The sequence below is a fragment of the Lepisma saccharinum genome, chromosome 11 (assembly GCF_977018435.1).
Source record: "Lepisma saccharinum chromosome 11, izLepSacc3.1, whole genome shotgun sequence".
Lineage (NCBI taxonomy): Eukaryota > Metazoa > Arthropoda > Insecta > Zygentoma > Lepismatidae > Lepisma > Lepisma saccharinum.
The window spans coordinates 46235103-46250726 of record NC_139239.1 but is presented as its reverse complement, the minus strand read 5'-3'; the positions used below and the strand labels follow the sequence as shown (position 1 = coordinate 46250726).

Sequence of the window (15624 nt, the reverse complement as noted above, 5' to 3'; positions counted from 1 at the left end):
CCGTCACTGCCTGTATTATGATTATGAAACACGTATTGGTTTACCATTTCCAGTTGAATTTTATCTTTAAACAGCCCTCAATAGTGATTTATCAAGAGTTTCCCCTGTTATTGATTTTGCTTAACTTATGTGTGAGAAGCTCTACCTAATTCTCCAGAGGTATGCCAACCTCCGTGGCGCATTACGTCGGCAGGAGTCCTGGCTTTGAATGCCCGCCTGGGCATGGCTGTTCTTTGTGGGTGTTCTTCATCAATTTCATCCAATCATCACTCATCCTCACCGTCTCTGGCATACTGTTGCCATTACTCTGGGGTAAAACAACGATAGCAAAAAATCAGGTTAAGCAGGGCTGGCTCGGTAGCTACGTCCTGGTCGAGCCTGCATTTTCGCTGAAATGTATACATAGTACATCTCCTGTGTGTGCCAAGGTAATCATGCTTCTAGGCAGTTCCCAGTACCCCATACCATGCGCCCTACCCTTGTTTTGGGGGTAGATGGTAATCTGGCATTGGACAATTTTGTTAAAATATTGAGCGTGAAATGAAAAATAAAGTGTCATCTATACCTGAAATATCAAGGGAGGGGTAGATGGGCGTTTTGAAGCACCCGTGGTCTCTCTTTCGATTGGAGCGAGTATTCCTTGCGACACTGGCACGTTTAACGGGCACTGAATTAGCTTAAAGCATATTTCCAGTTGTAAAAGTCAGAAGAAACTGAACAATTCCCCTTTGATGGAAAATTTAATAATTTTTTATCATTCGCTTCCTTGCATACTTTACATCTTCCTTGTATACGTTACATCAGCGGCGGCTCTAAGGGGAGAGCCGCTTTGCCATAGCTCTACTCTCAGAAAAAGCACTTGCTTTGACAAAATATAGTTAAATTAATACATTTACGAACGAGGAGATTCGAATCTCGTTAGCGTTCGAGCTTACGGCCGCCTCAATTCCTGCGCCGCATCCCCAGCTGTTCTCTCACTTGCTCTGGGCCGGCATAGTTTGGCCTTTGCGCAGAGGCATGAGCGGAGGCATGAAAAAGTCTCCGCAGTTAACGAGCGTTACCCCCACACCCCCTATACGCCTTCATGGCGTGGTGCTATGCACAGGGGAGCACTTTACCTTTTTTTTCTTTTAGCAGTTAACGAGCGAGGAGGTGGTAGCCCAGTGGTAGCCATAAGACAACCAGCCGTGCCCCTTTTCGGCTCGCACGACGCGAGAGCTTTCGCATTGTGTTGACATAGTTGCAAACTTCACAGAGAAGTGACTAATCTTGACCGATTTGTAATACTCGTTGGAGAAGTAATTCGCGAGAAAGATACTTTCCTGCATACTTGGCAAGAACAAACGTAATATCTTCCCCAAATTTATATAACCATTTAGATAGATGCGTCTAAAGAGCCATCCAGACTTTTTTTGTTATCGATATCTTCCTTAAGAAAAGATATATCCCTTGCGCTCACGCACACAGACACTCATGTGTTGCAACTGACGTTGACAACATTGAAGACATTTTCTGTACAGAAGAATTGCCTAAATATCAAAGGGAATTCGCATCACCAGGGGAATTTTTACTTTAATATTTGTAAAAAATCACACGGAAAATATATCACTATAAGAATTTCATTTGGAGATATAATTCAATTTCTTGCATTGAATTCTAAAAATTGTAGATCTACAGTTCATTTAGCAGATAATCATATTTTAGTTGTTAGTAACACCGATTGTTGATGTACCGTCTGCCGTGCTGGGGTTGCAAATTATAAACAAAGCAAGGTGAGAATGCCGTGATCGACTCGGTGTCTCTAATTGTTCAGTGTTTTTCTTTTTAGTGAAGTGAAAGTGTCCGATGGTGTGTGAAAGGAAGGGTAGTTAGTAAAGATGAGTCAGATTAGAGCATTATTACATACACCGTTTTCCAAGGTACTATATGATATTAAATTAAAAGTTAAACAGCTTGGCTGTCCCACGCCAGATTTAAACATCAATTCTATTTAAAAATATAAAAAAAATGGTAAAGGCGACAGACGTCGAAATTTTAATAGTCGCATTTATTTCCTATAAACTCTGGCCTACCTCCGCACAGCATGCTACGACGCCAGGGATTGCGGGTTCGAATCTCGGCCTGGGCATCGATGTTCTTTGTGAGTGTTCACTCATCCTTATCTTCGCGATTAACAAAAAGTAGTACAAATGCGAAGTAAAATAAACCAATCTTAGGAACTCTGATTTTTTGTCTGCAATTTTAGTAAACAAAGTTCCATTATAATTACCCCTTTCATTAGATTTCTACGACATATGCTAGCGAAAATTTTTCGATTTCTTGATCACGTTGGCACTTTACCATCATACTAGCTGCCAACCGCCACTGCTTTACATGACACTATCTCATCTTCACGCACACACACACAATCCACAGATGTTTGCCCTGACATGGATTTTGAAAACTTCTACCACGATCATTCTTAGTTTCCCGTTCACTTGATATAAAATCACGATTCCCCAAATTATTTGAAGACGAACTTAATAATAGCAGAGAGTATAATACCCGGTGGAGGCATATAGCATGGTGGTTCGAAAGTGGACTTAAAAACAACAATTCCATCAAACATACGAACTTAATAAATCAGTAATAACCGATTTCCGATCCGAACTTAACTCTACAGTATCGAAGCGCTTGATTACAAATTTATCTATGATATTAACACTAAGAAAACCACATTGCATGTTCAGGCAAACCCAAACTTTCTTCAACTGATTTGTTCCATGTAAGTTGTGCTTAGTAAACCCCATTCCTCATTTGCCCACAAAATCGACAAAGTGCACGCCAGTTACCAACAATGCATCTTTAATTTTTTTCTTTTCAAATCTGTTATTTATTGATTTCAACAGGCAATCTACGAATCATTATAACAAATATTAATAATAACACGACAAATGATAACGCTGGCTAGAAAGTAGAAACCGCAGAGGATAGGTGGTTTGAACCAATGATAATTAGTAACAACAACAACCATCCGGCAAATTGTCCATAACAAATTTCATTCAATTTTTGTAATGACAACATGCGTGCTTTTAAAGGTAGTATTGTACTGATGTTGACGCAGAGATTGTTAACTGGTCCTTTGGGGTTTTGTTTCACTTCTCGAATCTAGCATTACATAAAACATAGTGAAAGAAGGTGGCCATACAATTTCCCCGTTGAGGAAATGTACGATGAAGGACAAGGCGTTAAGTACATTTATGTAACGAAGCTAAAGGCATCAATCTAAGTTATTATAATTACAATTCCTGTTATTCTATTTTGTTTCCGAAAGTATTAATATTAAAAATCTCTACTAGAATATACAACTCTTTCGTTAAATTTAATGGTAAGTTTGGTATTGTCTGAGTTAATACATGTAAGTCTATATCTAATTCTAATTCTGTAAAAATCTTGTGCAATATTTGTTATTTTAATCCTTTGGCTAAATACTGTACTATTGGGAGTCCACAAATATAGTGATAATAGATGTAAATGAATGGAATATTCTACGTTATATTCTCATAGTAGGCAAAATTGGACGTAAAGAGTAGTCATACAGCCAGAAAATACGCAATAGTTAATTGCAAAACTGACAAAGTATGTGTTAAGACATAAGTAGAAATCGAACCAAAGAAATGGGTACTTACCATGATTAGTTCGGAATTGAACAATTAGAACATGGGCCCTACGAAAGCATCTAGGGTGCCTTAAGCCCGACCCACCTAACCTAACTGAAAAGCTTTTCGGGTAGGCACGGATGTTGACCCTATGAAGTTCTCGATGGGTTGGTTTTGGTAGAAGTGGGTTCAGTGAAGTGTGTTAGATGACCAAGGAGCCTATGCTTTTTGTGCACAATCCTCTTCAATATCCGGACGTCCCTGTTGGAGAACTCCCACTTCCCCCGATTGTTATTTGTCCTTCATTCTGGTATGCTGCCATGACCCTTGATACTGTGGCTCTTGATTCCCTACAAATATTCGCAGGGCCCAAGTTCCTTTTGTTTTATTGCAATTTCATCATGCTACGAATGCAATTTTTACTTGGTTCGATTTCGATGTACGTCTGTTAGACTAGAGAGCAACTGGGAAGGCGGTCGTCTGCTACCTTCGCGCAGAGCGTTGCCACATCCGCGGCCGCGTGGATATGCGATGTATTTCGCACGCACCGCAATGAAACGATGGACAAGATCTTTGAGCCAAAATAAAAAGAAAAGAAATTTCGTTTGACATTAAGCGAACAAATCGAAGCATTATTGTCTCCATATATACTACAATTATAAACATACAAATGAAATCGCAAAACAGAAATGAATAGGATAAGAATGCGGCAACTGAACATACATACCTGCAATTTTACTCAGATTCAGAAGATTCATTTTCACCCTCAGTGTCTTCGGAGTCGGAGTCCTGGAGGTTGATAACGAAGGGCTCCATGATGCTGTCTCGAGAGATTTCACGGTGATAATCCTCTTCTTGCAGACGTTCTGCATGTTGCACACTTTTCGACATAAGCCATTTTAAAAGTGCTGTTCTTTTCTGCAACGTAAAATTTCACTTGCGCCCAGATTAATTCGATGGGGTTGTATTGGCAATAGTACGGGGGCAGACGCACAACTTGGTGGCCGAATCCTCTTGCAAGTGTATCCACTTCGTATGATTTCGACGTCGGCTTGTGATTCCTGACCAAAAGTAAAAGCTCTGCTCTGGTTTGCGAAGATGCGTGGGGAATATTGTGTTTTTCCAGCCACGATATTATTTCTGCTTTCATGGTATTTGTTGTTGGGGCCTTATTTATCTCTACAGAGTGTACGCTGGCATTATCCATAACTATGGTGGAATTTGGAGGAAGGTTCGGAATTAATTTTTCTTCAAACCACTGCTTAAAAACAGCACCAGTCATTTCATTGTGGTAATCGGTAGATGTGCTTTTCGATTTTGCTCTGAAAATCAATTTGCAATCGGGAAGGAAGCCGGTGTTTGCAGAGCCAACGTGGCAAACAATCAGACATGAATAGGAAAATTCCTACAGGAACTTTTAGGCCACCCGTACCATCGTTCATTTGCCAACATGTTTTTCGTGTGTGGTTCTGGTTAACCCACGTTTCATCGAGGTAGAAAACAGGTGATTTTTCTTCTTGTTTGATGCAATGTATCTTTCGCAAGAATGCAGCTCTCGCAGCTACGATGTCCGTCCTTTCCATTAACATCTTCCGTCCATCATTGCATTTTCTATATTTAAACCCCATGCTCTTTAGAATACGCAGCATAGACCATCGGCTTCCAACAAATTTACACTGCGCCTTCATTTTCTTTGCGAGTTTCAATGATGTAGGAAATTCACCATTTCTGTACATGTTCAAAACTTCCCTGCGTAATATGCTCTTATCGAAATCATCAATATCGGTAACAGGTTTTTCGCGGCGAGAATTTTTGCCTGGTGATCGAAATACAGCATTCCCACTTGCACGAACAGATTTTTTCCCCTCGCTCACAATTCTCTGCATTGAACGCAAACTTACCCCGCACGCCGCGGCAGTCCTTTCTTGAGGTCTGGCAACATGGCACTCAGCTTCGCCCTCCACTATCGTTTTCTGCTCGGCCTCGATTTTAAAGTAATTGTACACGTTGTACACGATATCACGTGCTTGCTTGTGTAAAACACAACGCTTCCTATTCTCAGCTTCCATTGTGCACACGGATATGCCAAATATTGCTACTCCAATAGCCACAACCAAAACAGTAAATCACAGCGTTCAAAAGTCCGCGCGCGGAAAGGCAGTTGCAGATTCGACCGTACTGGCTCCAAGTCAGCGTTGCCAGCCTCGCACGGGAAACAAACGCTGCTCACTGAATTTATTCTGTAGGCTACAGGAAAGGGTAGTAGAATTTCACGCTTATCAGACATTTTATTATTTGCGTTTGGAATAATAATAACAAAATAAGGAATAATAACACCAAACACTTATTTCGTTGTTATGGTTCTGTTTACCAGAAAATATTTAGATCGAAATGAATTCTTGGACTGTTACACGTATATTATTTTCTAATAAGTGCTGTAACTTTCCAGTTCTTCGTTGTACGGTTGTACTTTCCATTTTTAATTCAATACATTACAGAATTACTGGGAACGATTTCTTTGGTTAGCGTTCTTATTACGCGTATGGATGACTATGGCAATAGGTATGGCAATAACACTAATATAATACAGATACATTGTTATTGTTACCCGTATTGATATAGTAATTTTACATATATAATAATACGTACAACAATAACTCAAACATAACTGTATGACATGATGGTTGCCGTTATAAAACATTGCATAAGATCGTGGTGGCTTGAACCCAATCTATTCAGTATCAACTTTAAATATTTTGTTTTTTGACTTTATGTTTTCAGTCCACTTTATGCACAGTAAGGTTAATCGGGACTGGCCCTACAGTTTAAAGTGGGTTCCGAACCACTGTGTCATGAACCTCAACCGGGTATCGAACCCGGGACCACTTGATTGCAAGGCAACGACGCTACTACTCCGCCATGGGGAGGCCCTTTAGATATCTTGTTTGCCTCACGGACCAGATAAAAGGCAAAACGTTCTCTGCAATTATCTCTGCAGGTTTTCACGCATTTTACTTTCCGTCCCAATTACCCACACCTTTTCCTATTTCGATACAAACAGCTGTCCCTTGCCTCACCGACAATGTAGAATTTGAATTTGCACTATTTATTTGTTTGGAATGAGTTGCAAGGGAATAGGTACATAATGCTTGGAATGCTGTCCCTAGTTGTGGTGGTTACATTTTACGGATGGTTTCAGCACTTATAGCTAGGGTTGGCAACGCTGCCTTTCCTTGCTACTGCGCACCCACTTTCCACCCGCCTTCCCAGGTGCTCTCAAGTCTAACACATACTGCAGAGTTTTAGCGATTACTTAAGGTTTTGTTCAATATATGCTTTCGTGGTTAGGTTAGGCAGGTTAGGTTTGGTTCCCTTATCATTAAATAAAGTTCCTAAATGCATTCTACTAAGGTTCCGATTTACTTCTACATTCATTCCCACGCTTCTATGATATTTACTGTCGCTTGTCGACGGAGAATATCTTGTCCATGAGAAGTGCGTAAGGTAATTTTCAATTTTTTTTTTCAAAATAAATAACTTTTTTCGAGTCGAAACAGTGCTCATTACTTTAAGGAAGGTTCAAATTTCGTGTGACAATGATTTCAAAAATTCTACGATAATTAGTCTTTGTGCTAGGAGAAATCATAAAACAATCGGAACCGTTACCGTTTCAGTGTCCACCACCTGTACATGCTCAAACATGTAACTACATGTATCTTGAGCTTGTAACTGGATGTTGTTTGGAAGCAACCATATCATGATACTATTACCCCAGTCTAGTTGTTTATGATCTGCAAAAACCAACACCACTTATTGAAAATTCAAAAACAACGTGAAATATTGAACTAGTAAAATATGTGAAGGAAGAAAGAAAGAAAAATAAATCTTTTTAATACTCAACATTTCTGCACATTTCACATGAATGAAAATTCTTTATATAGCTTCTGAAAAAGACACTTCGAATGTGCTGAAACATTATATTAAAAAGTTTTGGGTACTGCAAGAAAAATACAGTTTCCGTTTGTTCTACTTACATGGACAACCTGCAAACGTTTAAACTCAGAATACATGTAGGGCAAACTAGTTTCACTACCAGAAATATTGTAATTTTCTGCCTCTCTTTAAGTTAAATACAATGATGAGGATGAACATCATTAGATGGAAGAAGGTGCGCAGAAGAATGTTTTATGCCCTGACCTGAGATTTAAACTAGAACCTTTGGTAGAGAGCTCATTATTCTCAACCATTGAGGCAGTCAGGAATTCTTACTTAACATATTCTACAAGAAATTGTAGAATACCCCATAAGTAATGTCAGATTTAGATTTAAAAAATTGAACAGTCAGATAAGTGTAAGCAAAGATTTTAGTCTTCAAAATGGAATCCTTTTTATGAGCCCTTGAACTCTGTTTCAACATCAGTAATGTTCTCAAAGAACCTGCCATCGTAGGTGCATACCATTGACTGTAACAGATGTTTCAGAAGGAGTGTGCAGAATCCGGAGAGTATGCTGACTGGGACAAGAGCTCGATTCCCTTCAGCTTGCAGAGTTTGACCTGAACTGTGTAGATTGGTGTGTAATGTTCTTGCAACAGTACTTTTCTTCTTTGAACCCATGATTTGTACACTTTCTAAGGCTGCCTAGAATAGAGCTTGATGGTAGTGCAGTGTCCACTTTTAGTGGACGGGTCTCTTCCACATAGAAGCATCTCTGGATGGGAACTTATTCAAGTGCATGCTTTTCAAACTTGCTATAATATACAAAATATAGCTTAGCTGGAGAACTAATCGTCATGGAGTTTTTTCTTTCTTTTTAATGACAGGGCTTTCAGCAGAGGTGAAATTTATACATTGTACCACCCAATAATGAAAGTTGGAAAAAGAAGAAAAATCAAGATTTTAGATAATAATGGTATTCGGTACATCCCTGTGGCCACCACAATTGACCAAAGTGAATTTAAAAATTTAGTATGTGGCAGTGATTCATTCCTGGAACCATGTAAAGTTACATTGAAAATAGGCTGATACTTCTTTGGGGAATATATAACAATGCATAAGAAAAACAGTGTTGCCACCTTACAGGGGAAAAATCCTGAAAACCGCTTCTAGTGTTGGCTCTATGAATGCTGGATGAACCAAATTTACAGGGAAGCATGGCAAAAACAACTCTTCGAGGATATGGAAAATGTGCAAAATTTTAGAAAAAATTGTAATCATCGGGCAATTTTGAACATATTCTGCTGAACCCCTAATTGTTGCACGTTGTGCAGAAGTTCTTTTATTTTTACTGTTACATGTAAAAGTAAAATATATCAGCAAAAAGCAGTGGTTGAAGAGTAATTTCCCCATTTATAATGTTGGTAGGGGATAAATCAACATTTTCAAATTACTTTTGTTTATTATAGTTCTCATAGTTCCATCCCACATATAAGGATTCCCAAAGTTAACTCAGATCCAGCCACTGATTTTGCATTAGAAATACATCACATTGACAATTCAACATGCAACCATTGGGTTTCCTGCATCCTTGAGGTGAACACTCTTGGATATCGAGAGCAAATGAAAAAGGGACTTTTTTTTCATTCTTTTTCCTTACATTTGATGACCTGTAATAAGGAGCAATATGCATGCTTTACTTGAGATGTACCGATGCCCATGCCGTGATATGAATTTATCAGGTGTGTGCATGCGAGAGCATGGTGTGTTGTGTGACTGTGAGGGGTGTTGGGTAGGGGGGCAGAGGGACACGCACGCGTTCATTGAAATGTAAGACATGCATGTCAAACTCTTGACCCACACTGTTGATTTACGTGGTGAGCTGGTGAGCAGAGTACACTATGTCGCCAGGGATGCGGGTTCGATTCCCGGCCGTCTGGTAATGGGTGTTCTTTAGGAGTGTCCCTTCATCAATTTCACCATATCATCACTACTCCTCATGTTCGTCATTAGCCAAAAGTGGCAGAAAAGTGAAGAAAACAAACAAAGAAATCAGTCAATCAGTTGAATCCCCACCAACCCTTTTCTCATATGTATCACCAAAAAAGTCTTGACATGAACCCCTCCCACTTTTCTTAAACATATCTCAAGTCTTCTAATGGCTGTTAATATATTTTTAAGAGCAGAAAAATATGGCATGAATGATTTCTCGATTACTTGCGTTCCATGAAGAAAAAATTGTAAAAAGTTTATCAAGTAATTAACATGCAGGCCTCCCCGATGTTGTAGTGGTAACGTCATCCTTTGTAAACAAGGGGTTCGGTTTCGATACCCGGTGGAGGCACATAGTGATTCGAATCCTATTTAACCTGTAGATCCAGTCCTGATTAGTCTGTCAGCATTAGAAGTAGACTTAAACAACATCCAAACAAACCAATTTATCTGCTGTAATTACGAGGTAACCAAAAAAGTTCTTGCCGTTCTAGAGCAGTGATAAACAAAGCTAGAGCAGTGATAAACAAAGAGCAATACAGTGGACCTTTAGGTTTCGAAGTAATCTCCATCAGCATCCAAAACCTTTTGTCAACGTTCCTGCAGCTGCACAATACCCTGGTGATAAAACTCGGCGGGCTTGGATGAAAAGAAGTCCGTGAGTGTGTTCCGCAGGTCTCCCTCATTTGCAAAGGATCTCCCAAGGGGGTGGTTGTTGAATGAAACAGGTGGTAATCTGTTGGTGCAAAGTCCGGTGAATATGATGGATGGCACAGTGTCTCCCAGCCAAGTTGCTGAAGGGTCTCCTGGGTCCTCTTTGCCACACGTGGCTTGGCATTGTCGTGCAGGAACAGCACACCCTTGCGATTCACCAATGCCGGCTCCTTCTGCCGCAATGCATGGTGCACTCTGTGTAACTGCTGAGAGTAGAGGTCAGCAGTGATGATATGGCCAGGTGGAAGGAGCTCGTAATGCACCACTTGCCGACAATTCCACCATACAGAGAGCATAACCTTCGTGACTGCAGAGGTGGTCTTGAGGTGTGAGGAACAGGGTCACGTAGTATGCTTGGGAGTGTCATAGAGAACCCACTTTTCGTCACCAGCGAGCAAGCAATCAAATATGGGTGTGTTCAGGTGCCGAGTGAGCAAGGACAAACAGGCTGTCACTCGTTGTTCCTTGTTGGCTGCCGACAATGTGTGGGGTACCCACTTGCTTAACTTGTATGACTTCCCTATACCATGCAGGTGCAGTCTGACTGTTTCAGCGGAAACATGGAACCTTTCTGCAAGTTCATCACACGTTAGACCACTGTCCTCCTCGATGGATGCTTTCAGGGCCTCGTCATCCAACACATGTGTTCGTCCACTGCAAGGTTCATCGGAAAGGCTTACATCTTCCGAATGGAATTTCTGGAACCAATGCCTGGCAGTGCGTTCGTTCACGGCATTCTCCCCAAATGCCTGCAGCAGCTGACAGGGCCACTCTAAAGTCATACAACAAACACACGCGAATACCTCCATTTCTCTTCGACACTGGACGAGCTATGACTGCTGTGTGTGCGCAACGTGCCTGTCTTACTGACAGTCGATGGTCAGACTAACTCCCGATCGCTTGGCAGGCACGTGCATCATTTTGTTTCCTCTCTGTGATTGCATGATTAATGGAACGTCAGAAACGGCAAAAACTTTTTTGGTTACCTTGTATTAGAATTAATATGTGGCTAAATTTGCAATTATTAAGGACATTTTAAATTTACGTATAAATAAAGTAACGCTAATAATGAATTATAATGCAACAGAACGTAAATAACTATTTTTTTTTTATTATTTAGCATAAAATAAACTAAATCAATCAGTTATTACCTTCTTATATTTTGGAAAAGAAGAGAGCCTAACATTTCCAACAGTCCTTCTCTGAGACCGTGCGGTCTAAGGTGCTGTGCTTTGGACTCCGGCTGTGGGACGGCATGGGTTTGAGTTCACCTGGGTTCAGTCTCTGGGTTCTTGGCCTGTGTATAGAACCGGTGGCAACCCACCATTGTGAGGAAATTGGGGAGATATGAGTGAGTAGTGTAACCCTGTGTGAGAAATCTCTTATAATGGCTGAGAGTTCGACATGCTGACTCCAAGTCACCCCCATTACTGGTTGAAGATCTCAACACCTCTAGGTAGGATTGTTTGAGAGATACTGGCAGTCGGGAGATAGGCCAAGGCTGTAGAGCCATGGGTTAGGTTAAAATTTCCCACATTTTTTTGAATTAGTGTTCTGTTTGATTTGTTTTGAAGATACATTCATGTCTTTGTAAGGTTCTAACCTAGGACTTCTGGCCTCGTAGCACTTTATCCTTACCACTCCGAAGGTCGGAAAAAATATATTCGTATTTATTTGATAGGCGAATGACTTCCTTCTGTAGAACATAGTGTTACTAATAAGGAACTCTTATCATGTGCAAACCAAGGCACAAATTACAAGCAAAGAAGTGCACGCATGTAGAGGATACATTTTTCTACCCAAAGCAAAGCACCTCGATCACTTACAAATCTGTACAATATATCCTCCCCCCCCCTCACCGCAATTGCTGGATGAAGCTATACATTTGGAGTTAATGGCATTTTCATCTATGCCATATGATCTCCGGCCAGATGTGAACCTAACTACTAATTTATTTATTCGATAGCGATTCAAGGAAGCAATGGTAGTTACACTCCCCTGTCACTTACAACCAGACAGACAAAACTCTGGTAATATTTCTTGAAATATACATTTGAGATGTAACTAATATTTAGAAATATATTAAATGTGACAAAATAGTATCCCCCATCTATGACCTAATTTAACTTAACAGATTTCAGTTTCACGGACATTGCGAATTATTATTTTACAGATGTATATATTTAAAATTTGCATGGACACACAAAACTTCTATTTCCCATGGACCAGGCTTTGAGATATATTCTATCTCTCCATAAACTGGCATTTTTCTTATTTAACGTTGTTTCTCTCGGCCACTCTTGCCCAGTCGCAAGGATGAAAATGAACGATTGTAGGGTGAGATTTGTGAAAGGCCACCCCAATGGACACATCTATGTCCAAGCCAAGACTCAACCCGGAACCTTTGACGATGATATTGTGAAGAGACAACTAAGGCAGCAAAAGTTTGTTATTTTATATGTCGCTTTTCTATCTCCTATGTTTATCTCAACGATGAGAAAGGATGAATTGATGAAATGACGATAGGACAAAAACATTCATTACTAACCAGGGTTCGAACCTGGGACCTCTGGCTTCACAATACATTACGTTGTCCGTTTGTTTTCAGATGTCTTAATTCCCGTACATTATATTTGGCTCTAATTCCACTACATTAGTTGCAATAGTGGCAACATATTTTTTGTAACAAGATCAACATGTTAAATGCTGTTTTTGAACCGACACTAATTCATCTAAGAGATTATGTGTGTGCACAAACGTGGTTACATAGAGTCACTTTTCTACCACTTCTGGCTAACGCGATGATCAGGTGACGATCAGGATGAATAATAATTAGATGAAATTGACAAAGGGACATTCACAAAAGCATCCATGCACAGGCCATGAATCGAAACCAGGAACTTCGGTGGCAAGATCAAAAATCTACTTCGTAATGCCTTCAGCTATCGAAGGGGAGTCCATACTTCTCAGTGAATATCAGCAAATCTTAACATCCCCCCTCTCCCTCCTCCTGTTGATTGTATCGATCTTGAACATTCGTCTTGTTTGCATCATGTTCAAGTGATAAGCAGGTAGCAGATGTGGGTGGAAGGGAGATCTCGGACATGTTTTCTTACTAGCCAGGACTGCATTATGTAGCATGGCATCAGATTAGATGCATCAGTTCTTTTTGAGGTGGCTGTACATTAGACTATTATATTTACATGCAAAAGTAATGAATGGATGTTGGGCCATTGTAGTTAATCATGTACTTGGTTGTTGTTTTTTTTAAGCATGTACTAAAGATTTTTCTTTTATTGTCACTAAATAGATCCTGCTGGTAAATAAAATCTGATTGTGCCATCGTGACGTATTTCTGTTAATTTTTATTGTGTTATTTTTAATTTTATTATTTTCATTGTTGACAATATCAGCAGCCATTTGTGCTGTGTCAGAAATTTTCTCGATAAGTAAATAAATAAATTTGTATAACATTACCCAAATTTGCACTTTTTTGAAGCTACTACAATACAGGAGAAAAACTTAATAATTTGGTTATATTTTGTAAATAGCATATTGCATCACAAATATAAATTATACTAAATTCACAAAAAGAAAAAAAATAACACTTTCAACATGGAATTGTGTTAGGGGTATTGTTTAAGAAAGATAGAACGAGAGATGCAACCCTACATTAAGTAAAGCTCACAGAAGAAACAGTACAAGTTCCTGAGAGGTCTGAGAAACCGCACCTCAAAGTTCAGGGTTAATTGACTCTTTCATAGTATGTTGTGTAAGTGCACACTGCATATGGATGTTGTGTAGGAAAAGGTCAATGATTTATTTGCTTTTTTTTTCTTTCTTACAATCAATTAGTTCCGAAAGTCTACAATCTTCAGAGGCAGTGTCATGTCTGCTGCCTGTGCTATGATTTGTGTCTATGGAATCCTCTCTCAATAATGTAAGCATATTAAAAAAAAAAAAAAATCCATAACAATTTTACCTAGGTAGTAGTTTGGGACATACACACACACATACAAAATAATAGTATTATGAGTTTATATATTTTAATTACTACTTTTTCCTTTTTCAGGGCCTGTTTAATAACTTAAATACTGTGGATTCACATCAGAATTTTATTAAAAGGTAATATTATAGTCCTGATTTGTTACCTTTGCCTTGGATCCTTATCACCATGGATGTTATGATAAATACAAATGTGCATAAGATGATTCAGTACCACATAAAGTGATGTGATGAACTTGACGATCATGTAATTGATTTGTTTGAATGAAGTAATGAATGAATGAAGACTTTCAAAGATATAGAAGCACCAGAATTTTTTCTTCTTTTCTCAAAGTCACCATTCAAGACGTAAATTACATATTTAGATCAACATGGATTCATCTGATGTAACCACTTCTGGAGAAGTGAAAGCTGATGACTTTATATCTGAAAGTACTTCTAACAACTCAGAAATATCGGACAGTGATTGTATAACATTGATGTGTACGATTAAGGAAGAGAGTGTAGATTCTGAAACAGTGGAATATGAGAATGATGCTGAAACATCAAATAATGTAGAACTTCAAACATCTCATGCTGTATACAGTCCAGATCACAGCCTGGACACTGACAACTCTCAATGTCTAGATTCTGAACCTAAATTGGATGTTAAACAAGACAACACAAATTCCCAACATCCCATTTTTATATCTTGCGATATGGTAAAGGTGGAAATAGAAGATATGGTTGAATCCAGTGAATCTACTTGTGTTAAGGAAGAAGACAGCACTTTGTCAGTTACAAAGTGAGTTAATACTTAATTATATTCCTTTATCTAAAGGGTGTCCCAAAAGTAACGCAGGATTTAAATTGTGTGTCTTTTTTTTCTGTTGGGTTGGCAACACTGTCTGAAGCACATATTGTAGTAAGCACATTCAAGTTAGTAGTGAGTTAGTCGTGATGGAGAAATACACGATGCAGGAGCGCATAACTATCGTAAAAACATATTACAAATACGAAGAGTGTTTTGCTGAAACCGTGCGCAAACTACGTGGTATGTTTGGGCGGGAAAGTGCGGCAAACGGAACGACTGTGAAAATAGTGGTTCAAAAGTTTGAACAAACAGGTTTGGTGATGGACAACAAAAGAAGTTGCCATCCTCGTACCGGACGCTCGGCCGATAACATTGCCGCTGTGAGTGCTAGTGTCGCTGAGTGTTCGAGAACGTCAATTCGCCTCAGGTCTCTTCAGTTAGACATTTCGAGGAGCACCATGCAGTGGATTATGGCGAAAGATCTGCGTACACAATTCAGATGACACAACAGCTTGAGCTGCAAGACCACGTGCAGCGATGGGCATTC

The 15624-nt window shown here is 39.5% G+C and overlaps 1 protein-coding gene across 4 annotated transcripts in view; it reads left to right on the top strand.

Moving 5' to 3' along the window:
* Nucleotides 1-3060: 3060 nt before the first annotated feature.
* Nucleotides 3061-15624, top strand: part of LOC145994767 (uncharacterized) — a 40571-nt gene continuing 28007 nt past the window's right edge. For 2 of the 4 annotated variants that reach the window (XM_083131015.1, XM_083131014.1), the window contains exons 1-2: nucleotides 3061-3367; nucleotides 14352-15068. In XM_083131015.1, coding sequence (XP_082987141.1) covers nucleotides 14656-15068 — 413 coding nt within the window. In that variant the 5' untranslated portion in view covers nucleotides 3061-3367; nucleotides 14352-14655. Of the gene's footprint in view, nucleotides 3368-8348; nucleotides 8369-14198; nucleotides 14220-14351; nucleotides 15069-15624 lie in introns of those variants that run through there. The other 2 variants (XM_083131017.1, XM_083131016.1) reach the window with 2 other exon arrangements.